Source organism: Abramis brama (genome assembly GCF_963993115.1).
Source record: "Abramis brama genome assembly, chromosome: 1".
Classification (NCBI taxonomy): Eukaryota; Metazoa; Chordata; class Actinopteri; order Cypriniformes; family Leuciscidae; genus Abramis; species Abramis brama.
The window spans coordinates 442,866-470,000 of NC_139963.1; the positions used below are offsets into that span (position 1 = coordinate 442,866).

Here is a 27,135-nt window from a genome sequence, read left to right on the forward strand (position 1 = left end):
CACCAGGTTTGTTGTGCCTTGTAGGCATAGGCTACGTGCAGTGCTGCATAAAATAAAAATAATAAAAAATAACCTATAGCAGCCTATAAATCTTTCAAAGGAACACTTCAGTAATAACTACGCTAGAGAAAAATATATTGATTATCATATGTTACTTCAAATGTTTCCATTCGTTATGATGATATGAAATAAGATTGGAGTAAAAACATGAAGCCTAATGTTTAGTGCGTTTTGCTTTTCAAACGCACAGTGCGTTTTGAATATGAAACATTCAAACGCACAGCGTGCTCCAAAATATGAAACATTATGGTTACCATATTATACATATCTACGTTTGAGCAGATATCCACAAACACAGTATTTAACTGAAACACGGGTCTAAATATTATATAATTATAATTATAATTATATCTAATTATATATTCACCATATATCTAGCAACAGTTCAACTGCAATGTGAAGTTAATGCAACAATAACATTTAACTAATATAATAAGAATTTCTTACCTTACATCTTTCTTGTCTTCAAATTGCGTTCTTCTTTTTCTGAGGTAAATCCAATGTAAGCTCACGGCGCGTCTTCCAAACTCGACGAAAAGCAGAGACTGATGACGTTTGGTGCTTTGTGGAGATTTGCATGTCTATTTCTTTTGCGCGCGTGGGCGTGGTCAAATTAAAAATAATGAGCAAGGGTTTGAGAAACTGGACATCTTGTTGGTTTTATACAAATTACTTAAACAGAGAATATTTGATTTCAGTTTGAATCCGATCATTTAAAAGTACACACTTACAGTCCTCAGTCATTTTTGACCGAAGAATTTTCTGTTTTGAATTTTTAAAAATCACAGCTTCATTGGAATGTTATGAAACTTGGTGACTTTTATGGCATTAGGTATGTGAATACAAAAAAAAAAAAATTAGGTCATGATCTGAGCATGCTAAGTCGTCATGAAAAAAATAGTCACACTTGTGGTCTTCGGTCAAAAATTACCCCCATAGAAAATTAATGGGAAATTGACAAAAAAGTAAAAAAATAAAATAATAATAATACAATTTTTTAAATATTATACTCAACATAACCTCAACATAAATATTGCATAAATATTAATAAATTCAATAAAATTCTCTCAAAATACAAAATTAAAAAGAAAAAATATTATAGAACAAAAATAAATTGCATTGGTTTTACTGGGATGGAGGAAGTTTCATTTTAGGTGTCCGGTCACTTCTGACCGGGAAGGCCCAGGATGTGACTCAGAAACGAAGACCGTCTGAGGGTTAAATGTTTATAAAGATTGTAACCGCACTGGGGTGCGTTTCCCGTACAACTATATAGCTCGCTGCTTAACTACCATAGTACCATGCATCGTTGGAGAAATCAACTAGCTAGTCACGACTGTTTTCCGAAACCATATGTCGCAAAGTATCGTTCAACCACGTTGGTTTATGACGTCTCGCACATGGTGGACTAATAACTTATTTTAATTAATCTGTTTGAGATCGAATTAATGCTAGATTTTGTCATATAAGTTACAGACATGGCATCTGAAGGCCATTTCTAATTTTTCTCAGTTATTTTGCTTTATTACCAGACTCAATATTTGGCTCGTTCTTACATAGTAGAGCACGTTCGCACATGCGCAGTCTTTAAAAACGGTGCTTTAAATCTCTTGACAAACTAAAAGACGTAAATTACATTTGTATGTATTCTAAATAAATCTAAATATAAAATCTAATATAAACAGTTAAGGATACAAAGTTACAATCACATGCACGAATAGAAAGAGAAAGGGGGTTTGGAATTATTTTAAGCTTTGCAAAGCTAGGAGATGCGGTGTCGTGTTGTTCTGGTTATTCTCCATGGTGCAATAACGTGTCGCCAAAGACCATTTGTTGCAGACTAGCTGGAGCCTAAGCATGATTTGTATTTGGGAGTTCAGAGGCCAGAGCTTGGATTTTAAGAATGAATGTGCATTTGTATTTAGATTCAACGAGCCATGATTCATTAATTCAGAACCAACGAATGAATGACCTGCTCATATGCTACAAGATATATGGCTCATAAATGTGTGACAAGTATTCGCTGAGTTTTTGTTTCAGTTTATAGACGTGCTCAAGAAAAAAAAGTTCACAGCGACGGAGAGGCAGAACGCACACCCTGTTTATTTTCTTTATTTTACAAAAGCACAATGTTTTGATTTGATTGTAAGTGGACACATACAAAAGTAGACATATCACAGATTCTTTTTTCATATTTCTTTTTTCTGTATGACCATAAATGACGGAGTAATTTAAGTTTATTGTGCTACAATGTGGAGAAAATCCAGCAAAACGCTTCGTTTGCCGACCTCAGAGGGTTAACAAGCGGTTTAATCATAGCCAGCTAGGGTATAGGGTCTAACATACATGTTGTAGATTTACATGATTTAACGAGTTTAGACAATTCTTTCTCTCCTATAGCAATAAATGAATAAAAAATTTCCTCAGGGAGACTACAATGCACTGCCTGATGCGATACTGTAGTAGACGGTTGCATAGTTATAATTTTATAAGTGAAGAAGTTCATAAAGTCATTACTGCTGTGCTGCTTGGAAACGTCTGGGCTTGAAGCTTTATTTTCCGTTAGTTTAGCCACCGTTTCAAATAAATACCTAGGGTTTTAAGAATATCTAAGGTTTTAAAAATAAGCAGATCTAGCAGCTTTTAAAGCCTCTCTGTAAGCAATAGTGTTCTCCTTCCATGAAATGCGAAATACCTCTAGTTTTGTTTCTTCCAGTTGCGCTCCATCTCTCTGGCTGCTCTCTTAAGGGCCTGAGTGTGCTCGTTGTACCACGGCGTTGGACTATTTTCTTTAATCTTCTTTAAGCGCAACGGAGCAACTGTGTCTAAAGTGCTGGAAAAGAGAGAGTTAAACGTTTCTGTTGCAATATCAAGTTCTTCTAAGCTATCCGGGATGCTGAGATGATGAAACTGATCAGGAAGATTATTAATAAAGCAATCTTTAGTGGCAGAAGTGATAGTTCTAACATATTTATAACACGGAGTCGGCTTTGCAGCCTTAGCTAAATTAAGTTTACACGAGACTAGATAAAGTCCGCAAATTCTTTGATAAAGTCTGTATGGTGCCCTGGTGGCCTGTATACAGTAGCCAGCACAAATCTCAAACGTGATTTATAATTTATACTATATGTTTTTACATTAAGCACTAACACTACAAAAGAATCATATTTAAAACTTGATTTCTTAGTGGTTTTGAAAATATTACTATAAATTACAGCAACACCTCCCCCTTTGTGTTTCAGACGAGGCTCATGTTTATAACAGTAATCTTGCGGGGTGGACTCATTTAAAGTAATGTAATCGTTTGGTTTTAGCCAGGTTTCTGTCAAACACAGCACATCTAGGTTATAATCTGAAATCATATCATTAACAGTGAGTGCTTTTGGAGTAAGCGATCGAATATTCAGCAACCCAAGCTTTAGCATTTGCTCATCTGTATTATATCTGTTTTTTATGTCTGTTGATTTCCACAGCCACTGTTCCCAAGACCCGGAGAGAGTTACTTCAATGTAAGTCAGAAAACAAGCAGAGAAACTCACTGAGTGTGTTCATGTTCTTCCTGTAGAAGCTGAAAGAAAACATGATGGAAGAGTTTTAGAGTTGATCATGTAAATGATGATTGAACTGCACTGAGACACTGATGATATACTGAACATGAAGAGTTCAGCTACATTAAAAGATCAGATTCATAATTCCTGTTTGTGATGTGTTTTATCTCCATCAGATTTTCAGCGGTTCACTCTGGATCCGAACACATTGCATAATTACCTCCGTCTGTCTGAGAGGAACAGATTGATTACTCACAATGAAACAGTCCAGCCGTATCCTGATCATCCAGACAGATTTGACGGATATGCGTATCAGGTGTTGTGTAGAGAGAGTGTGTGTGGACGCTCTTACTGGGAGATTGTGTGGAGTGGTATGACTGTGTTTATAGGAGTGTCATATAAGAGCATCAGCAGGAAGGGATCGATTCATGAGTGTGTGTTTGGAGGTAATGATCAGTCCTGGATTTTGGTCTGTTCTCCCTCCGGTTGCTTCTTCATGCACAATACCATAAAGACTGAAATCCCTGAGTCCGTCAGCAGGAGTACAGAACAGTGTAGAACACAAAGGTGTAGAGTAGGAGTGTATGTGGATCACAGTGCAGGAACTCTGTCCTTCTACAGCCTCAACGGAGACACAGTGAGCCTCATCCACACAGTCCAGACCACATTCACTCAGCCGCTCTATCCGGGGTTTTTGGTTACTGCTGAATCATCAGTGGAACTGTATTGATGAATGAGAATAGCCTGATGAGAGACTCTACCCATAATGCTTTGAGCTTCATGATAAATCAGTAACAGTGAGATGTTACAGAGTCTCTTATTTCCTCTTCATTACATTAATAACACAGCTGAACTTCTGTCACTGAAATATCATGTCAGAATAACTGTGTAATAAATCCTCATATAGACATCAGTGTGTGTGTCGGTGTGTATCTGTGCTTTTCTCAAGCTCTGTTTGTGTTGATGAAGATCAGCTTCATTTAGTTTCACATCAATCATCTATAAATCATGTAGAAGTGGGATTTGTTAAACGTATTTTAATCCAGGTGTATTTAATGGGTTCAAGCACTGAAGCCGCTGCAACATTATTATATTTGCAGTGTTTTATCAGTTATTATTTTCTGCTCTAAACATGTCTGGGCGTCAGAGACTGTAAGTCATAAAGATCTCAAGCATGGAAATAAAATAAACTTCTCCTCGACCGTTTGATCCACTTCACTCGAAACTCATGACAAAACATCATCAAAAAAACCCTGACACATCAAAACACTGTGAAGATATTAAATGATAATTTGTATGTGTTGATCTGTATCTGCTGAACAAACCCAACAAATCCTGATATTCATCTTCTCTGGGTCACATGATAACACACTCTTCAAATATCACTCACACAATTCAACAAACATGGCCGTCAGCAGCCAATCAAATCACAGCAGCTAATAAGGTCAATTCATAATGACTGACTCTTATGATAATAAATGTATATGTGTCAAAATGAGGCTGTGTATCAAATCTTGTGAGATTCAGCCACATGGTGGCGCTATAATAAGCAACATTACGTTTTTGCTAATAACGTTCAGTTGATTCAGAGCTTTGAAAAGCTTTGTTTCTCCCATCACTAGTCGACTCGATGATGGCTATAATATTAATGTTCTCAGCTCTAGGATAAGAAATCAATCGATCCCTTTCATTTGTATGTTTACTGCACTTTAAGAGTCTTGTATAACTGACTCACCGACTTTTCCCCAGGTGTCTGAAATAACACTTTTTCTATAGGAGAAGGACTTCTGGTATGGCACAATGAGGTATCTTTCAAGATGTAATTTCTAATCTGTAGAAAACGGAAAAAGTCCTGCTTTAATAATTGATACCGTTGACTCAACTCCTCAAAAGACATCAAACCTTCTTCATCAAACAGGTCTATAAGCCGATTAATACCTTGGTTCGGCCAAAATTTAAACCTCCCATTAAATCCACCTGGAGGAAAGTCCAGATTGTTCACAATTGGGGTGAGTGCAGAGGTTAACTTAGTTCTTCCCTCATAACGACAAACAGCTCTCCATGCCCTAAGTGAATTTACCGTTAGAGGGTTATTACAATTCTCAAATACAACTTTAAATTTTTTGAGAAACAACAAATCCGCAAGGGGAAGGTTAGATAAAGATTGTTCAAGATCTAACCACGTAGAAGAGTTTTCAAGCGCAACACAATCAGACATATATCTTAGATGAGCAGACCACTGATAAAGCTTAATATTGGGCAAGTCCAGGCCACCCATCGACCCTGGTAGTTGTAGCGCAGAGAATTTCAGCCTTGGTTTGCGCTTGCTCCAGATAAAGGAATTGAGCCAGCCGTTCACATCTTTTAAAACCTTTTTAGAGAACAGGATAGGGATCATTTGAATAGGGTATAGGAGTTTAGGGAGGATAGTCATTTTTATAAGAGCCATTCTACCCAACCAGGAGATAGGTAACGTATCCCATCGATTTAAGTCTTCTCTTATTTTACTAAACAAAGGGGGAAAGTTGTCTTTGTATAAATTTTTGAAGACAGGGCTTACAAAGATACCCAAGTATATAAAACCACCAGGGGACCACTTAAATGGAAATGAACTAACCTTTGGCATTATTTTCATGGTACCAACAGGCATAGCCTCAGACTTATTTAAATTAATTTTATATCCTGAGAAAGTACTGAAATTATTAATAACATCAAGAAGAGATGGTATTGAAGATGCAGGATTTGAAATGAAAATGAGCACATCATCTGCATAAAGGGCTATTTTATGATGTTTCTCATTAGTTTGCAAGCCTTCAATTGAAGGGTCAGTTCTGATCACCTCGGCAAGGGGTTCAATAGCGAGCGCAAAAAGCAGGGGCGACAATGGGCACCCCTGCCTAGTCCCTCTATGTAAAGAGAAGCTTGCTGATCTGGAACTATTTGTAAGAACAGACGCTTTAGGCTCTTCGTATAACACTCTAACCCATCTGATAAAAGACTCACCAAAATTAAATTTCTCCAAAACAAAAAATAAATATGACCATTCAATACGATCAAATGCTTTCTCCGCGTCAAGAGATAGCACTAGCCCATCAATCTTACGTTGTTGAAAAGTTTGTATAATATTAAGAAGACATCTCATATTGTTGCAAGACGAGCGGCCTCTCATAAAACCTACTTGGTCATCTCTAATAACATCAGTTACTACTTTCTCTAACCGAGAAGCTAGAATTTTAGCTAGCAATTTTCTGTCGGTATTTAATAGCGATATGGGTCTATATGAAGAACAGGCTTCAGGAGGTTTACTTTTTTTCAATATAAGAGAAATATTAGCTTCTCTCAGAGATTCGGGAAGCTTCCCAATGTTAAATGAATAATTAAACATATTGAGCATGGGTTCAAGTAGCAAAGCGTGCCAATCCTTATAAAATTCACAGCCTATACCATTCGGACCTGGCACTTTTCCACTTTGCATCTTTGTGAGTGCCTCTAGTAACTCTTCTTTAGAGATGGGAGCATTTAAATTAACTTTCTGCTCTTCTGAGATAGTTGGTAAACTGATTTTGGACAAAAAGTCTTCTAATAGGGTAGTATCGCTGCTGGATACTTCAGTGTTATATAGGTTCATATAGTAATTTCTAAATGTGCTGCTAATTGATATACAATCATAATGTAATTTATCATTTTCATCTAATATTGATATAATAGAACGTGAATCACTTTTCTTTTTAGTAAGATAAGCCAGAAGTCTACCTGGCTTATCTCCATGTTCATAGAATTTCTGTTTCACAAATCTCAGTTTGTATTCCGCATCTTGGGTAAGCAGCGAATCTACAGCACACCTCAGTGCAGATATTTCTCCAAGTAAAGTCTTATCTGCAGTCTTAACATATTTTCCTTCTTTTTCCTTCAAGGCCTCTGTCATGTATTGGCATGTCTTGTCATGTTATGTCTTGTTCTTGATCTTTCTCTCTACTCTGTCTCCCTCTGCTGGGTTTTTGCGGTTACTGTTTCTTTCCCTTCTCCCTTCCTCCAGCTGTTCCTCATCTTCTCTGACTACCTCGTTTACTCTCTTCCCACCTGTTCCCTCTCCCCTCTGATTAGGTCCCTATTTCTCTGTCTGTTTCTGCTTCTTTCTTCGTCGGATTCTCACTTGATTTTCTCATGCAAGAAGCAAACTACAGTCCTGTCTGTCTCTGTCCGAGTCCTGTCCTGTCGGCATCCGCCTGGTGAGCGCGATCTATACCATAGTAATCATCTTGATCTTTGTATTCTGTCCAGTTCATCTGATGCTGAAAGAGATCTGGTAACCACAGTTGTGATTTGAGCCTTGTCAACACTGAGAGACCCGCAGCCTGTCACCGCAATCACAGTCTTCTCTGCCTGCTGCCTAAAGAGACTCTTTTTGAACTTTTCTGATTTTTCTTTTACAAAAGTATTTTTGTTTTGTTTTATATCGCCCTCTCTGCGGGTTGCCTGTTTTGCCATTATCTCTCAAGAAGAGGATTTGTTTTCTACATTATTGCCACCCTGTGTTCTCATTAAAGACTCTATTTTTGTTAATTCGCTATTGGGTCCTCTCTTACCTGCACAACAGCCTCTTCTAACTGTCTTTGAGTCTCGTTTTTTTAACGTTTCTTAGAGGCAGAAAAGGACAAAATTAATCCCCTTATATAAGCTTTACTAGTCTCCCATAAAAGTGAAGAGTCTTTAGTGGTTTGAGCATTAATGTTATAGAATGAAGTAAACTAAAGTAAAGGTTTAAATAACTTATCTCTGAGTATATTAGTGTTTAGTCTCCACTGCCGAAAATTATCTCTACTTGACGATTTCAACTCAAAAACAACCATAGCATGATCTGAAACAACAATATTGTTGATACGACATGAGATAGCTAGGTGTAACGAACTTCTGGGCATAAAGAAATAATCAATCCTAGTGTAACATTGATGTGGTGGGGAGAAAAAACTGTATTCTTTACCAGATGGGTGCAGAGCTCTCCAAACGTCTATAAGTTCTAAGTCCTCACAAATACCATTAATTTGTTTGGCTAGCTTAGATGGAGTCGCTATTTTATGCGGAAATCAATCAATGAGAGGATTTAACATACAGTTAAAATCACCTGCAACAATCATATAGTCAGATCTCAAATCATAAAAGTCTGCGAATGTCTTAATAAGAAAATCAGAAGGGTGCCCTGGAGGAAAATGTATATTAAACAAAGAAATAGAACTACCAAATAAGGTGCCATTTATAATAACAAAACGGCCTCTGTCATCTTCTATCAGTTTGACAACGTTCAGTGGGATATTTTTACTGATCAACACAGCCACCCCTCTACTTTTTGATGAAAAGGATGAAAAATATACTTGATTATATCCTCCCTGTTTTAGTTTTAAATGTTCCTGTTTATCTAAATGTGTTTCTTGCAATAGTGCTATATCAATCTTCCTTTTTCTTATATATGACACAACCTTCTTCCTTTTTATAGGATTATGAATTCCCTTGACATTCCAAGTACAAATACGGAGTGTATTATCCATTGTCATAAACTTCGATTGAGAAACCGCTGTACCTAAACATATTTGAGTGGTGTACACAGTGGCCTAAAACAGAACTATGCAGAGCTAAACAAAAACAGAAAATATTAACCAGAACTATAGTACAAATTAAACACACATAACAAAACATAAAAAACAGGGGAACCACCCTTTCAGGCATCTCACCAGGGTTTCCAAACAAACCTAGATGTGAAGATAGACACACACTTGTTTCAAAACAACATTCTTCGTCCTCACCGAGAGTCAGCGCAACATGATTCGGACGTGTGCGAAACTGCGCAGTCAGTCTCTTTTGGGTGAAATAAAACAGAGGAAGTGTAATTCAAAGTCCAAACAAAGTTCGCAGGGAGATTACATCGTATCTAAGCAGGCACTTGTCGAGAGTTGAGAAAAACTGCCACCTCCTCCGGAGAAGTGAACTTCTTGCGCATCTGGCCGACTTTCACGCTAAGAGTGGCAGGGTAGAGCAACGCATACTCCATTTGCATCTCTCGAAGACGAATTTTAAAGGTGGTATCAGTGATTTCAGGCCAAAAAATATTTTTATCACATTCATCTAATCTTTCCTAACGATCCGCTAGCTGCCCGCCCCATAAGCATGCCGTCAAAAAAACGTGTCTCTGTAGGCAGCCTAGGCTCTGAGATCTGCACACAAAAACAAATGGTTTAGCCAAACACTCAAAACCAAAACAAATAGTGTTCCAACCAATCACCGACAGGGGGAGGGTGTTGTGAGGTTTTGAGCCAGCTTTTTCTTCAGCTCTGACTTCGCGTGCAGCCGTGCACGAGCACAAAACCTCACAACACCCTCCCCCTGTCGGTGATTAATGGATGTCGTCTAGAGTTTTTTCTTCAAAATGATGTGAAAATCATCCTGCCTAATCATTCACATAAAACGATACATTGATTTAAGTTTTGCGAAACACTTTTAGTTTGGAAAGGCAATATGCGGATGGGGCGTAAACGATCATGCATATTTAGTAGTTCACACCTGATGAGACAATGCCCCTGCATACTTAATGAGCCATTCATTCAGGTGTGTCACCTATAGCTAACTTAAATATACAAGCTTCATAAAAATGATCATTCTAGAAGAAAATTTCAGATGGCATTTAGAGGCTTTTGCATCTGAACTCTTCATATACACACTCACACACACACACACACACACACACACACATATATATATATATATATATATATATATAGATATAGATATAGATATAGATATATAGATATATATATACACACAAATATATACACACACATATATATATATGCATACACATATATATATATATATATATATATATATATGCATACACACACACACACACATACATATATATATATATATATATATATATATATATATATATATATATATGTGTATATATTTATACACAAATATTTTATATACATTTTTTTTTTTTTTTTTTTACAAATTGTGCTTGCAAATTGTATAATATCCAAGGTAAACATGTCTAATAATTGTGCAGTTAATTCTCATACTGTATCAGACTGTATACTGTTCAGTTTTGGAATATTTATCCTCTCCCCAAATTTGTTACTAATAAAACACAATACAAATTATTTAAAGAAAAAAATTATATTTACCTTTTTAATAGTTTGTTTACATCTACCTTGTAAATATATTTTTTTATTAAAAAGGTTACAATTACAACAACAATTCAAGTGTAATCTTACAGTATATTCTACAGTAAAAACTGTACCCAAATCTAGTCAACAAAATGTTGTCTTTCATATTTCGCCTGACTGTAACGTTGTCTTTATGAAATATTAGGGCATATAAATGTTAATTTGCAGTTTAATACGTTGCTTATACAAATAGCCTACATTTTATTTCAACATATTTCAGTCGATTTTTACTCATCTCAGTATAGCAATACAGTTTGCTAAAACATCATCATTCATTCACACACGCGATTTAAATTTAAACTGTCTTTTGCGAGCTGTGGTAAACATCTCTGCCGTTCATTCATTCATAAACAGAAACCCGATTCACGTGAGAAGGAAAAAAAACTTACTACAGCATTCCTCAGCTCGCTCCTCGATATACCCGCACTTCTGAGGTACATTTTCCATTATTATTATTCCTCACAGCGCTGCGAGACGGTGTAAACAAGTAATGATCTGAATAAACTTGTGTTTTCTCGAGCTGTATGGGGGCATTCACAGGTTTGCTTGGATTGCCTCAGCCATTTGCGTTTGAATAGCGCGCGCTCTCCGTGGGCGTGTCACATTACATCTGAATGAGCTGTAATGAGCTCGACTGGAATCGCTCTCTTTTAATACAGATTTCACAAGATGAGAATATTTGTTTTTTCATATAAATTACTTCATTTAAAAGAAGAGAATTCAAGCTTCATGCCTGTGTGTCTGTATGCCTGTTTGACTGAGTATTCGCTGAGTTACTGTTCATTTTCGGACGCGTTTCAGAATGGACTTCACTGGCAGAGAGAAAACAGAACTCGCTTCGTGTTTATTTTTCTTTATTTGGCAAAAAGCACAACACTTTGTTTTTATTGTGAGTATACACAAAAATAATACACATTTAACAGAATCGATTGATGTATGAAACTTCTATGGAAAATCAAAGTCAACAGAGTATCTATGAGTTTCTTTTACACTGATAAAACAAAAGCGAGCTGGTATCGCCGGCGATACCGTCGACCTCAGGGGGTTAGCTGATATGCTATCCGTGGCCATGGCTGTCGCCTTCTGTGATGTGTTCCTCGTTTTTTTAGCGCTTCTCAGTGAAACACCCGAGGGTTTAGTAAAATAATTGTTCAGACTCATCCTACGAAAACAAAGCTAGTCACAGAGCCACTCCTCTGATTAAATGAAAAATAAATTTTGATAGATACCCGAGACTTGCCACGCAGCTCGCAAAAACGCGTGTTCACTCTACGGCGCCATTTTGCATCCCCCTCTTTTGTGAACATTTTATCACAAACACTTGTTTGCAGCAAACAGAAATAAAGAGTTAAATTCAGAAAACCAGAATACACTGGCGGAAGAGTTGGCTCTGAGTAGGCAATAAGGGATGGACGATTATGGATGGGATTACAGGTGCTGTACAATCTGACCCTGGTGCTGGCTCCTCTAAGCAAGTAACACTGGGTACATGTGCAATACATTACTACTGTACTACTGTACTGACTGTATGTTCTGCAGTAGAGGGAAATACAGTGTCCCTGTTGAAGCCAGCACACACACACACAGTCTCCCACACAGAGGTCAGTATGCAGCAGACAGAACACCAAACACAACCTGCTTTACAACAGTTATGCTTTACATTGGCCTATTTTTATTTATTAGGGTGGAGGAAGTGATGAAGGCACTCTGTCTGTGTGTTCTGAGACAGTTTCTGATGTGAATGCACTGGGCTTTTTATTATGGCAAACATTTGAATGTGTGGCATAAAAAAGGGACTGGCCCTTACACATCTCTTTTATTGTAGGATTTTTCACAACCTGACCCAGAAACTGAGGCCTCTACCTCAATGGGCTTCAGAAGAAATGTGAACAAATTAAGGATTTAAAACCCTTGACATAAATTACAGTCAGTCCCGTGTTTGTAGGAAGTCAAGGAACTTTTTGTGATTTTGATGAGCCTCCAGAAAACTTGTAATGATCATGTTTGTGGTGGAATTATGTTTCAGGTGGAAACAGACTCAGTCAGGGCCCTGTACAAAAGGAGTCTTGAACTAGACTGCACACTAAAGGAGACTTGAACTAGACTGTTCACTAAAGGAGTCTTGAACTAGACTGCACACTAAAGGAGTCTTGAACTAGACTGCACACTAAAGGAGTCTTGAACTAGACTGTTCACTAAAGGAGACTTGAACTAGACTGCACACTAAAGGAGTCTTGAACTAGACTGTTCACTAAAGGAGTCTTGAACTAGACTGTTCACTAAAGGAGTCTTGAACTAGACTGTTCACTAAAGGAGCTGGACTGTGAGCTGAGGAGGCTCCAAAAAAAACAAAAAAAAACATTGGAGATCAAACAGCTGGATAAAACTGATCTCAGTATGTGACCTTATTTAACCAAGTAACACTTTAGTATGAATATTTATTAATGCAACTTTGTCTTGCTCTCTTTCTCCATCCCACAAAACCAATAAAACAGTTTGAGACCTATCTGCAGTTTCAATGTGCTTTTATTAAGTGTAATATTGTATGGTGATTACATCTATATCTTTACTAGCTGGGTGGTCCGCTCTGGTGACTCTGAAGCGCCGAACACAGTTGAAACATGCCTTTAGGAGGCCAAAGGTCATCTCTATCTTCACTCTGGTTTTACTGAGGGCCACACTGAAGCGGTGCTGTGGCCCTGTCTGAGGGTCATGATATAGGGGGTTATTGTGTAGGTTTTTCTATCTCAGTTCAAATTAACAGTGTTTTGTACTGTACCAAATTTAACTTGCTTTCCTCAAAGCGCTGACACAACACAGACTCACGGAAAATTCGTGAGTCAAGCACTGGAGTCAGACCATTTGGCATACAAACTTGTGATCATACGTTCATGACCACCACAAGTCGTCTGCAGATGAACTGTTTAGTAGATCATTGTTATATCTGTTAATGTTACTATTAATTTAAAGATTCATCTCACAGAAAATAATCATCTCACATATTCACATCATCTCTACCTGAACATTAAGGCTGTGATAGGACTTCCTATTAACACAATCTGCCTCATGTTCCCTAGAGCAGTGGAGATTGGAGCAATAGACTGCATACATGTTGCAATGACTCTAGGGAATCCTATCATAAGATTAACAGAATAATAATAAAAAAGATTTATAATAATTCTTAACATGTATTGTATAGTACATTTGTGAAATTTGCTTTTTTTTTTTTAAAAAGAAAAGAAAAAAAAAGTGTTCATGTGATGTCACCCTATCAATATATCTTACCGGCAATTTTATAAAAGCCCTCTTTTATGGACATGGTCGATAAATGTCCGGGGAACACCGGGGAATGAAACTATTCATGTATTTCTGCAGAGCGACCTTGCGAATGGTTCGACAAACCGTGTTTTCCCCTAGCTTCTGTGCGTCACCCACCGTGCAAGAATGTACCACTTGCAAAAAAAACGCAATGCAATATTTGCGGCACAGTAAGTGCATGAATTCGACGTGTTAAATTCTTTATGTGCGGCTCAAGAAGTTCATAAAGATAAGACATTGCTTCCGCGGAAAATCTGTATCTTTCATACAAGTAACTATCAGGAAAGGCAAGGGGATTTTGTCTGGCTAAAAACTCTTTCTCTACGAAGTGCTCGTCAAACAATTTGCGCTGATATGTCCACCGGATTTGGAAGAAAAGGTGAAGTCATTGCAGCAGACAGTGGGAATAAGTTACGTCACCTATATGTTTCTTTGCTCTCAGCTGATTGGTCAAACTTCAGTCTGAGATCTTGAATCCAGAACATAACCTGCCCCGGAGCAGGTTAGCCGTGCAGTGTAAGATACCATGGCAACGAACACCGATTAAAGCCGAGCTACTTTCATAGTACCTAAAACCCAGGGTTGGTGTAAACTAAGCTGAAACACAGCTGGCTAGCCACCTAAACCAGCTTCATGGTACAGGCCCCTGGAAAACCCTGAATGGAGCCATATTTTTTTATTTTGAATCAGATTGTTACTTTGATGTAGCAGCACAAATCATGAAGGTTGCAGCTGTTAAGCTGTGTGTCCTGAGTGACTATTTTGGTCACATATCATGAAGTTTGACGATTCACTGCACTTTGAAAAATTTTGGTGTGGGCCTCTCACAAAGGTCACATGGTTTGTTGTTGTTTTTTCCATAAAAGCTGTGACAAATGTCTTATTTCAAATAATAAGTCTTCCGAGAAATCATTTACATTAAACTCTAAAGACCAATCACAATTGTTATAGAGTGTTATTGAGTAAATGTACACCTGAGGGTGCTATTAACACCTGTGCTGAATATAGAGATGAACCATTCATTAAAGGTGTGAACACAAACACGGGTAAACACACACAGAGAAGGCACTGATGCTCATTTGGTGTTTTGTTTTGATGTATTTTAGAAGTACAACTTATATTCATTAAGCAGATACACAAAGAAGCAAGTGTTACTTGTTCAAATACATACGTAAAAATAAATGGATATTCCAAATTAATATTTACTTAAGTTTTTCATCAACAATGTATATGTACAGATGGAGGATTATTCAAAGTTTATAAACACAATACAACCCTATACAATACTAATTACCTTTCCAGTACTGTGTGTGCGATGGCAATGTAACCATATCTATCTTAATTCAGACATTACAAATATGTGTATGTAAAATGTTGTATGGTAATTTATTCAACTCTTGGTATTAACACTGCACAAATGAATTTCTAATTCAAGTCACCAAGAATTGTGATTACCTTTTACTTGAAAACATGTTCTGTTCAATTTACTAGCAATTTCTGAGTGAAAATTGTATCCTAGCTTTTTTCAAGTAAATCTTACTTACAGGTGCCAACAGTACAGAGAAACACATTCCAACAGAACGAATGAATCAAACAAAAAAGTAAATGTTTCAGCTGACAACTGACAATCTTCTTAGCACAATTTAGCAAAATTGGACATGTTCCTGGTTCAACATCCCTGCATGAACCGAACATTTACAACTGTGTGATTAAGTGAATCAACTGATTAACTGATCGGACTCTGAAGAATGATTCACTCATGAATCATCAATTCAAATAACTGTGTGATAATTTATCTTATCGGCTGAAATAAAAAATATTATTAGTATTATTTTGAGTATCACTTGTTTGGAGGGCCTTGGTTTAGGTTTATTAATAAACTATTCATCTATCCTTTCATTAGAAGTTGCGGTAACACTTTATTTTACAGTGTCCTTGTTACATATGTTACATGTACTTACTATAGTAATAACAGTAAATTATGCATAATTACATGCAACTAACCCTCAACCAAATCCTAATCCTACCCTAACCCTATAGTAAATACATGTAGTTAATTAATATTGCTCAGTACTCAGTATAAATAATATATAATTACACTGTAACAATGACACCTTAAAATAAAGTGTAACCAAAGTTGCATAGAATCTACACATTTTAAATATATATAAAAATGCAGCTCAGTTGTTACCCTTCTTTCATTTGATGTTTTTATCCTCTGTGCCAAGCACACGCACATCAGCACAGCTGTTGTTTCTCATGTTATAAAACTCAGTCTATAAAGAGAGGCCGAAAAGTGTTGCTGATGCTGACTGAAATATCTTAAGTGATAGGATGTGTTTACCTTCTAAACCAAGGGTAAAATAAAGCATAGATAAGAGGATTCAGGCCTGAGTTAAAATAGTAGACCCATGTTAGAAAATTCACTATTACAGAGGACATTACTGTATTCCCTAAAAAAGAAAATATATAGAGAGGTAGAAAGCAGAGAATATGAAACCTTCCATTTCACATTTACCACCCTTCATCAGTGCGTGTATAACTTTCACCTGCTGATGTACAACAAAGAAAATCCTGAAATATAGAGTTATGATTAGGGTACAAGGAAACAGCAAGGACACGAACAGATCAGTGACTACCCATGTAAAACTTATCATGAGAGAACACTCTCCATAACACACATCTGTTTTGTGTGATGTGTCAAAATGTTGATTGCTGCTTGAAAGAGCAGAGATATAAGCTGAAGAGCAAAACCAGCAAAGACAGATGGTCATTTATGTTTTAGTTACGGTTATTTTCTGTGGGTACTGTAAAGGGTGACACGGCCATAACGATCAACAGCAGTTAATACTAAATTACTGAGAGATGCCGAGATTATCAGACTAAGGGTCATACTGAAGGTCAGGTCATGTCAGGTCATCTTCATTTATATAGCGCTTTTAACAATGTAGATTGTTCCAAAGCGGCTTTACATTGATAATTGGAAATCAAAGTAACAGAGATTGTTTTGGCTTTATAGCAGCTCTAGAATAAAGTTATTGTCCAGCTAGTTAGTTTTAGATTGATTCACTTCCGTCGCAACGATCATCAGTTATTAACTTAGAGGCCGCTAACACGACACCGTTTTAACAGAAAACTTGTAAGTTCTTTCTGCGCAAACTTAAAAAACGTGAACCTGTGAGAACGCTGATGGCGCGCACATGCGTATTACGAGTTCAGTCTATAGGTGTGTGCGTTTGAATATATGTGCGCAGGCGTGTAGTCCTTCCACACACTAGAGGTGGGCGATACTCCAAATTTTGGTATCGATCCGATACCAAGTAAATACAGGGCCAGTATCGCCGATATCGATACCGATACCAATACTTTTTAATTTTAAAAGCATGCACTTGAACTTGTATGCACTTTCCTGTGCTAGAGCAGTGTGTCATGATTTATGAGGTGAATGCATCATTAATATGCTAAATCTGAAAACGTTTTCATGACTACTAAATATTTTGTGATTTGTGCCCTCAACTCGCCTGTAATTATTAGTCAGTGACTTTTAAAAAACTACCCTAATTATAGTAAAAGTACTATTGTACACTAGCCTACTGTTCAAAAGTTTGGGGTCTGTAAGATTTTTAATTCTCTTCTGCATTTATTTGATCAAAAATACAGTAAAAACTGTAATATTACAATTTAACATAGGCTATCTGTTTTCTATGTCATACTAAACTGTAATTTATTCAATTGATCAAAGCGTAATTTTCGGCATCATTACTCCAGTTATGATGATACTTAATTTTAATATGCTGATTTACAGCTCAGAAAACATTTCTTATTATTATCAATGTTGAAAATAGTTTCATATTTTTTTTGTGGAAACCATGATGCAGAATTATTTGATGAACACAGTTGAAAGAACAGCATTTATATGAAGTAGATTTTTTTAACAGTGAAAAACCCTTGACTGTCACTTTTGATCAATTTAATGCATCGATCCTTGTTGAATAAAAATATTAATTTCATTAAAAAAAAATCTTACTGTCCTCAACATTTTGAACCGTTATATACACTTTTGCTTTGTTTATTGCAAAATAACTCCCGATTGTTTCTCTGTCATCTAAGCAAGGCTTCGTTTCCCAAACGTGCCTGTGAGCTCAGTGAAGCACCAGCATCGAATGCTCTCTGTGATTGATTGGTTTCGTCTTGTATCCAGATGACTAGGAGAAAAAGTTCTATCCTACACAATTATCCGCTAACATTCGCTTATTTTTCCACTTAGAAGCTTATTTTACGCACTGAATTGCATGCTAAATTAATAAAAATTACTGGTAAAAAAAACACACATTTGGATCGATATTTTTATGTGAGGATCGATCCTTTTCGATACCACGTCAGTATCGAAGTATCGATATTTTAGGATCGATCCGCCCACCTCTACCACACACACACACACTCACTCTGCCTCGTTGCTCCTGCTGCAGCTGTTGCGTTGGTGTGCGTCTGAAAGCTTCGTATATCTTTCTGTTTTGAATCATTCCATGTTGTTTATACTGCTAAATAACTTACTCAACATCACACATTAACCTGACATCGCTAGCTTCAATCTAAATTGCTATTGCTAGCACAACATGCTAGTAATTCGATAGCCTGTTAGCATGCTATCTGTGCGCTTTTTATTTATTTATTTATTTTTATTGCGCGCGCTCACGCCTTTTACGAGTCCATCAAACAACTTAGGTGAGTAGGATCAGTCAACAAACATGGTAAGTCATGTCATCTTCTCCTCTTATTGTTACTTGCACCTCATGTAACATGTATAGCATAGCCTTCTCTGTCAGCACAGGATTTACATGTGATAAATGCAGGGAGATATTCAAGCTAACGGGGAAGATTTCAGAACTAGAGACACGCATCCAAGCTTTAATCGAGAGTGCAAACACAAGGAGAATAAATAGGGAAGCAAACAAAAGAGGGTAACGAGGGAGGACAGGTGGGGCAAATGAATCAATAATCAGGTAACAACACTGCATGAAAAGTGGGATTTTCGTCAGTAAGCGGCACTGTAGATTGTCGTGGAAGTTCAGGTTTACGACTGCACACGGCAATTTGCAGGCAACACCGAAAACTGACGTGAATTGTCGGAAATTGACGTGGACCTTGCTTGGCAGTTGTCCCCCCATGACCCCCCTCCCCCTAATTCTAGGGGAGGCTTTAACATGTAAATGAAAATGCTGTGAACTATACAAATGCAAATCAGGGCAGGGGGAGTTTTACCCCAGGTAACATTTTTCTAAAAGGTATTTACTTCATTCTAAGAAAATCTCAGGTATAAATAGATCAGGCTCAGTATAGCCTAATTATAGACTCTTAAATTTTAGCTTAAATTGATATATTTAATGAAAGTAGCTAGATTAGTTACTATGTGTCATTAGCAATAGCCAATGTTATGTAAAAAAGACACAAAACCATTTATTTCAACAATTAATTTAAATCAGGCTTTGCCACAAAGGTAAAATGTGCATTCCATGCAAACAGCATCACAATCTCCTAGAGCTCAACCACTGTGCGTAATACAACACGAACAGAAGATTGTATTTGACTCATGCTGCATACACATACGCAATGACAAGAATTATGCCTACTGTACATATAGAGTTACAACTACGATTAGAGTTGTTTGCATAAAATGTACCGTGAACATTCGCATGTTTGCCCTGTGATAGGCTACAATTTATCTCTATAAATACTATTTTCTCAATTCTGTGCATATATTTTTACTTACTTAGATCAATTGACATGATGCTGATAATGACGACATTGTGTGTAAGTAACTTTTTTACTATTCTGGGGGCTGTTCCATAAAAGCCGCTTAGAAAAGCGGGGATTAAAGTCCAAAACCTGACTTGAATGAGCCGAGCTAAACATCCGCGCTTAAATTGGTTCCATAACAGTAAGTTGAGGATCATGTGATCTTACTAATTTGAGTCAGGTTTAAATAGTCTAGATAATTGCGCGTGCACGCCATTGTTTAAAAGTCCTGAAAAGTCGAGCATGGGTCAATCGATTTACTGTGGGCTACCATGGCAACAAAAGGAAAAGATAGAGTAGCGATGTTCACGGCAACGGAACAGCGTTTGCTATTGGAAACATATGAAGAATTTAAAGATGTCATCACCAAAAAAGGCAATACAGCGGCAATAAATAAAGCAAGAGAGAAAGGTTGGCAGGAAATTGCTGATCGTCTCAATGCGTAAGTAGCGGTGTAAACTATTTAAAATACTTTATCAACATTGAATGTGTGTCACAATACATTGCAAAGTTTGTGTGTGAATAACAGTAACGTTAATTGCTTTCACGCAGCAGCAACTTAAGTGAAGGAAAAAGAACCTGGCAGCAGGTGAAAATAAAATATAAAAATATAGTTCAGAATGGTAAGTAAATCTAATGGTATGTACATATGTAATCAATGCCAGCTTGAAGTTACAACTATTCAGGTTTTTTTTTTTTTTTTTTTTTTAATTGCAGCGACCAAAAAGAAGACTGAGGTTGCTGGCACTGGGGGAGGGCCACCACCAGCAGCTTCACTCCTGCAGAGGAGCTGGCTTTGGAAATGAATAAAGGGAGGCCCGTCCTTGAGGGAATAGAGGGGGGGACATCATCTAAAATGATATCACGTAGTATAAGGAGTGAGTATATAAAAGGTGTGTGTGTGTTTTATTATCATTATTCCTTCCTGACTAACTGATTTCCTCCTTCCTTAGGCATTGTAAGCCTAAGTACATCATAGCAGTAATGTCACGTAGAGGTACTTGTGCTACTGTAATGGTGCATTTTGGTAAAAAAAAAAAAAAAAAAATTCTATCAAGATTCTGTATGCTTTATGGATCCACCAGACATCATGTTGCCTGCGAGTATGAGACCTTTTAAATCAGTCATGTAAGCTAATGAGTTTAACTGAGTTTAATCAGTGGTCACAGGGAGAAGGCCCATCAGTTGAGGAGGATGAGGAGACTGTGTCTGTATGTTCAAGAAGGCCTGAGGTAGTCACAGGTTCCATGCGATACTGTATTAAATATTAAAAAGTGTACTTGTGTGATAAAATGATCATAATGTGTTTTCAGGATGCTGACACTGTTCTAGAGCCCTCTCAGTCTGGGACCACATGTGACAAAGTGAGTATTAAGAAATGAAAACAATGTGACAAGACTATTCAATGAAATAACTTAAATCTATGTTGCTACAGAACCCAGAAAACATAAAAGGAGTGTATAAACGCTACCTCCTTAAACAAATGGAAGCGATTGATATCGACATCCAGTATAAAAAACTGAAGATGAGGAAGTTGGAGCTGGAAATTCAACAGCTACAGAAAAATGCAAGTAGAACTACCATTTTTTAAAAAGGAAAAAAAAAAAAAACATTACCTTTTTGATCACTTTCCACAACATTTATGTGTGTGTTTTCACCCCTAACAGGCAGATTCACTCTGAATAAAGACAAATCACATTAAATACTTTGACTTCTGTGTGTTTGTTCAACTAAGGAGAAAGTTAAGGGGCCAGTGGAAAATTTTAAAGGCTACACATGGTTTAGACCATATTAAGCAACATAATTATTTGCATATGTGTCTCGTATAAGTCTGCCTGTTTCGTTTTCTTCCAATACTGCTTCATTGCCCCAGTCTTCCTCTTCAACAATCCTTGGTTGCCTCTCTCTCCTCAGACAAGCAATGTTATGGAGCACTACACAAGCAACTACAGTGTCACATGCCCTAGGTGGAGTCACTCTGAGGTGCTTCAGGCACTGAAACCTTGACTTTATCAGCCCAAATGCCATCTCTATATGACCTCTTGTGCGTGCATGGGCAATGTTGTAGCGGTGCTGTGCCTCTGTCTGGGGCTCCTGATAGGGAGTCAAGAGGTAAGGCAGGCATGGGTATCCCTTGTCTCCCAGCAAAACTCCTGAGAATTCTCCTGCATAGACAGAATGAATATATATAGATATATAATGTAGTTTTTTTTTGTTTTTTTTTTCTTCTTTTTTTAAAGGTGCCTTATGTAAAAATAAATAAATTCATACTCCACATTCCATACCAGATGGGGGCAGTATACCTCCAGAAAGTGAGTTGGTCTACTCTAGAGTATGAATATCTTCAAGCTACTCCCCTTCACCTTTACCAGTGAATATGTTCATATTCGTTTTGTTCATATTACATTTTTATTGTTAGTTTGAATTACATTAATTTGACAGACAGCATTCGCTGATGTTGACCAAGCTAGCGCCAACGTAACCAGAGCTTCCAACTCTCACGCATTAACCGTGAGACACACGCAAACACTTTTCACACGCTCTCACCCCACACATCAATTTTCTCACGCACAGAAAAATCGCGAAGCAAAGAGGACACGGAGACCGACAGACTAGACAGAGCAGGTTAGTTATGATATAAAAAAAATCTCAGCTCTCAGATTCTGTCAATTAAATACCGTTTTGGCGCTTGTAAATGTTACACGACAGATCCCTAGCGCATGTGAACCGATCATCTCTACTAGCTAATAGTTAAAAAATCAGGAACACTGAAAGATACAGTAACGTTAGGCTACAACTTACCAAAATGTATTCCTCATACATAATATCGACCAATCAGTGTTTTTTATCATCGTGAAGAGGTCAATAACACAGCTGGAGAACAATTATGTCAGATTTACCTCAGGAAAGCCATTTAATATACATAATATAGGTCACGTAGTTGGCAAGAAAAAAAGAGCTATAGAGATTGTGCTATGTGTACTATATTACAATACTGTATTTATGAACGTTATATACGTTTATCGAACAGCCTTCGATACATTTCTATGTTATAACTTCCCGAAAATCTACACAAACATATAAAACAAACTTCTAACGAAATACTAACAGCATCTTACTTACCAATCCAAACGAAATGTTGCAAGTTCGAAGTCAAACCTCATTTTTTTCATGTCCATTAGTTGTCTCCAGCGATGGAAAGCAGTGCCAATGTTTACTCTGGTTCTGTTCCTTTTTTATCATATTTTATTTGAATGTAGTAGTGGGCTGTAGGCTACTTTCCACACGATTGACATCAGGTTCAAGTACGCCCACAAGCCGTGCGAGTTATTCGTGTATTGCATGTTTGGCTGGTGGTTATGTTGCCGGCATACCGCCTCCCATGGCCGAAACTGGTATTACGACACCTGTCGGGCCGTGGCTAATAATGCTAATGCTAATTCAGGTTGATATCTATGCAGCACTATAACTTGACATTTTTTTAATGACATCATCGCCCTTATTTCTTCTCATTCTTTTGATGCATGTAGCTCATTTTTTGGATATTTTTACCTCAATTTTTACATAAGGCACCTTTAAAGACTTTTTGCGATTTAAGTGATTACTAGCATACCTCTTGCTAGTTGCTGGTAGAGAGATGAGGCTCTAAAGATTCTGGAGTCATGCACAGAGCCTGGCCATTTGGCCTCTACATTTGTGATGATGCAATCTGCATCACTAATCATCTAAAATAAACCTGTAGGTCACTACATTTTAATTGCAATGAACTAAACACTGGTGCCCAGCTTAGTACAGAACACTCAGTGCTAGAGCATAGCCTTCAATATCATCTCAGTGGGACCGTACCTGTACATTGATGCTGTGTACTGATTTCCTTTTCACAAAGTCCGCTTCATGTGGACCAGACGGACACTTAATACGCACATGGGTGCAGTCCAATGCACCGATAACATTTGGGAAACCTAGGAAAATTATTTGTTTGTTTTAAATATGTCCCATGTAAAATCAACAGTCAAGAAATATTTCCATGTTTTATAGTTATTTGAACTTACCAGCTATTCCATAAAAGGCATGTTTAATGGTATGAATAGCTTTGTGGCCAGGGAATGTGATGAACACATTGAGTAGTCTTTTTAAAGAAAGGTACACAGTTCGTACAGAGCGGCAAACTGATGCTTTGCTGATATTCTCTGCATCTCCAACTGTGTACAAAAATGTTCCACTGGCAAAAAAGCGAAGTGCAATGCACACCGTCTGTGGGACTGTGAGCGCTCTGTTGCGGCGTGTATTATTTGCAATGTGTGGGCTTAGTAATCTACAAATATATGCAATCCCATCTCTTGAGAACCTATATCGCTCATACAGGTAGCTGTCATGAAAAGCCAATGGGTCTGACCTGTCTCTGAAAGTTCTCTCTCTTTGAAATGCCCTCCGCAAGACTATAGCTCCCTCATCCACCACCTCATCTATGAAAGGACACGCCATGGTTAAGTTTGGAAACGAGTTCAGCTCCCTATTTATATACTTTTAATTAATTAATTAATTAATTTAATTAATTACCAAACTCACCAATTAAACACACAAGTTTTGAACATTTCTTAGTGTATTTATACCTGATAATTTCTTACATTTATTAGTAAAGTACATTTCCTTATTTATTTATTTATTTAAAAAAAAAATGTATTAATAGTGGTTAAGTAAAATAAAATGACATCGAAATACCAGCAGGTATGGTATGCTCGTTAAGCCTGAACTCAGACTTAGCCTGACAGTTAGCCTGCCCCGGACCAGGTTAATTTGCCAATAAGTTGCCGGGGTAACTGAGTTTGAACTTTTTTAAGTTTGATTTATCAAACCGAATCTACCAAAAATAAGCCTAACTAACCGAAATAAGCCTGGCTTATACTCTAATCTTGGTTTATGGAACAGCCCCCTGGGGCCTGTACCATGAAGGTAGCTGAACAAACTCGGGGTTACAGGATTAGTTTTGAGTTGACAAAACCAAACCGATGCAATCAGGCTTTATTGGTACCATGATGCAGCTCATCAACTTTCTCTGTCAACTCAGGCTTTGATCCTCAAGCTATGATTACTCCACGCGCGCGTGCACATAAAAGAGTGACGTCGGCACTGAACAACCAATCGCGGGTAGAGCGAGAGCGATATATTTTTCCGCGGAGGAACGAGAGATAATCATTCATAATTACGATTAATTTAAATATGTATTTCAAGCTCGAAACAATACGGTCTCTGCTGCCAAAGCAAGAGAAGACTGTTGGAGAAAGATTGCTGATTCATGTTAATGTGTAAGTTAAACAAATACGTTATATATTTATGTAAAATTATGTATGTGTAGCCTATACGTGTAATATAGCCTATAGCCTATTTTTATAATATATAAAAATGTGCATGGATGTACTAAGAAAGATTAATATTCATTGATTTTTAGATGCAACCCCAACTCCAAATGTTCTTGGCAGCAGATAAAGACAAAATATAAAAATATAATTCAAAGTGGTGAGTATTTACCGCAACCTTTTATTACTTTTGTGAACATTTTATCATAAACACTTGTTTGCAGCAAACAGAAATAAAGAATTAAATTCAGAAAACCAGAATACACTGGCGGAGGAGTTGGCTCTGAGTAGGCAATAAGGGGCGGCCGATTATGGATGGGATTACAGGTGCTGTACAATCTGACCCTGGTGCTGGCTCCTCTAAGCAAGTAACACTGGGTACGTGTGCAATACATTACTACTTTTTTAAGTTTTAAATATGGCTGACTGTATGTTCTGCAGTAGAGGGAAATACAGTGTCCCTGTTGAAGCCAGCACACATACACACACACACACACACACACACACAGTCTCCCACACAGAGGTCAGTATGCAGCAAACAGAACACCAAACATAACCTGCTTTACAACAGTTATGCTTTACATTGGCCTATTTTTATTTATTAGGGTGGAGGAAATGATGAAGACACTCTGTCTGTGTGTTGCTGTGACAGTTGCTGATGTGAATGCACTGGGCTTTTTATTATGGCAAACATTTAAATGTGTGGCATAAAAAAGGGACTGGCCCTTACACATCTCTTTTATTGTAGGATTTTTCACAACCTGCCCCAGAAACTGAGGCCTCTACCTCAATGGGCTTCAGAAGAAATGTGTAAGGATTTAAAACCCTTGACATAAATTACAGTCAGTCCTGTGTCTGTAGGAAGTCAAGGAACTTTTTCTGAGCCTCCAGAAAACTTGTAATGATCATGTTTGTGGTGGAATTATGTTTTAGGTGGAAACAGACTCAGTCAGGGCCCTGTACAAAAGGAGTCTTGAACTAGACTGCACACTAAAGGAGTCTTGAACTAGACTGCACACTAAAGGAGTCTTGAACTAGACTGCACACTAAAGGAGTCTCGAACTAGACTGCACACTAAAGGAGACTCGAACTAGACTGCACACTAAAGGAGACTTGAACTAGACTGCACACTAAAGGAGTCTCGAACTAGACTGCACACTAAAGGAGACTCGAACTAGACTGCACACTAAAGGAGTCTTGAACTAGACTGCACACTAAAGGAGTCTTGAACTAGACTGCACACTAAAGGAGTCTCGAACTAGACTGCACACTAAAGGAGACTTGAACTAGACTGCACACTAAAGGAGTCTCGAACTAGACTGCACACTAAAGGAGTCTTGAACTAGACTGCACACTAAAGGAGACTTGAACTAGACTGCACACTAAAGGAGTCTCGAACTAGACTGCACACTAAAGGAGACTCGAACTAGACTGCACACTAAAGGAGACTTGAACTAGACTGCACACTAAAGGAGTCTCGAACTAGACTGCACACTAAAGGAGACTCGAACTAGACTGCACACTAAAGGAGACTTGAACTAGACTGCACACTAAAGGAGACTTGAACTAGACTGCACACTAAAGGAGTCTTGAACTAGACTGCACACTAAAGGAGTCTTGAACTAGACTGCACACTAAAGGAGTCTTGAACTAGACTGCACACTAAAGGAGTCTTGAACTAGACTGCTCACTAAAGGAGACTTGAACTAGACTGCTCACTAAAGGAGTCTTGAACTAGACTGCACACTAAAGGAGACTTGAACTAGACTGCACACTAAAGGAGACTTGAACTAGACTGCTCACTAAAGGAGACTTGAACTAGACTGCACACTAAAG

The 27,135-nt window shown here is 37.6% G+C and overlaps 2 protein-coding genes across 9 annotated transcripts in view; both read left to right on the plus strand.

The window, feature by feature from the left end:
- Positions 1 to 4,521, plus strand: part of LOC311091170 (stonustoxin subunit beta-like) — a 51,867-nt gene extending 47,346 nt beyond the window's left edge. For all 4 annotated transcript variants that reach the window (XM_084126968.1, XM_084126971.1, XM_084126969.1 and 1 more), the window contains 2 exons: positions 3,534 to 3,569; positions 3,785 to 4,521. In XM_084126968.1, the coding sequence (XP_083983094.1) occupies positions 3,534 to 3,569; positions 3,785 to 4,338 (590 nt within the window). In that variant the 3' untranslated portion in view covers positions 4,339 to 4,521. The remainder of the gene's footprint in view (positions 1 to 3,533; positions 3,570 to 3,784) is intronic.
- Positions 4,522 to 19,160: 14,639 nt separating this feature from the next.
- LOC311091367 (uncharacterized protein) lies at positions 19,161 to 22,735 on the plus strand (the record flags this gene model as incomplete). Of its 5 annotated transcripts, none has more annotated exons than XR_014608058.1 (4): positions 19,161 to 20,565; positions 20,660 to 20,820; positions 21,256 to 21,513; positions 21,614 to 21,644. XR_014608058.1 is itself a non-coding variant. In XM_084127296.1 (4 exons), the coding sequence occupies exons 1-4, from the start codon at positions 21,079 to 21,081 to the stop codon at positions 21,622 to 21,624; spliced, it is 294 nt and encodes a 97-aa protein (XP_083983422.1). In that variant the 5' UTR covers positions 21,053 to 21,078. The 5 variants fall into 5 exon arrangements, 2 of the variants coding, with proteins under 2 accessions (XP_083983422.1, XP_083983421.1); XM_084127296.1 differs by lacking the exons at positions 19,161 to 20,565; positions 20,660 to 20,820 and adding an exon at positions 21,053 to 21,174 and having other exon boundaries at positions 21,256 to 21,306; positions 21,378 to 21,513; XR_014608057.1 differs by having other exon boundaries at positions 19,161 to 20,820; positions 21,614 to 22,735.
- Between the last annotated feature and the right edge of the window lie 4,400 nt (positions 22,736 to 27,135).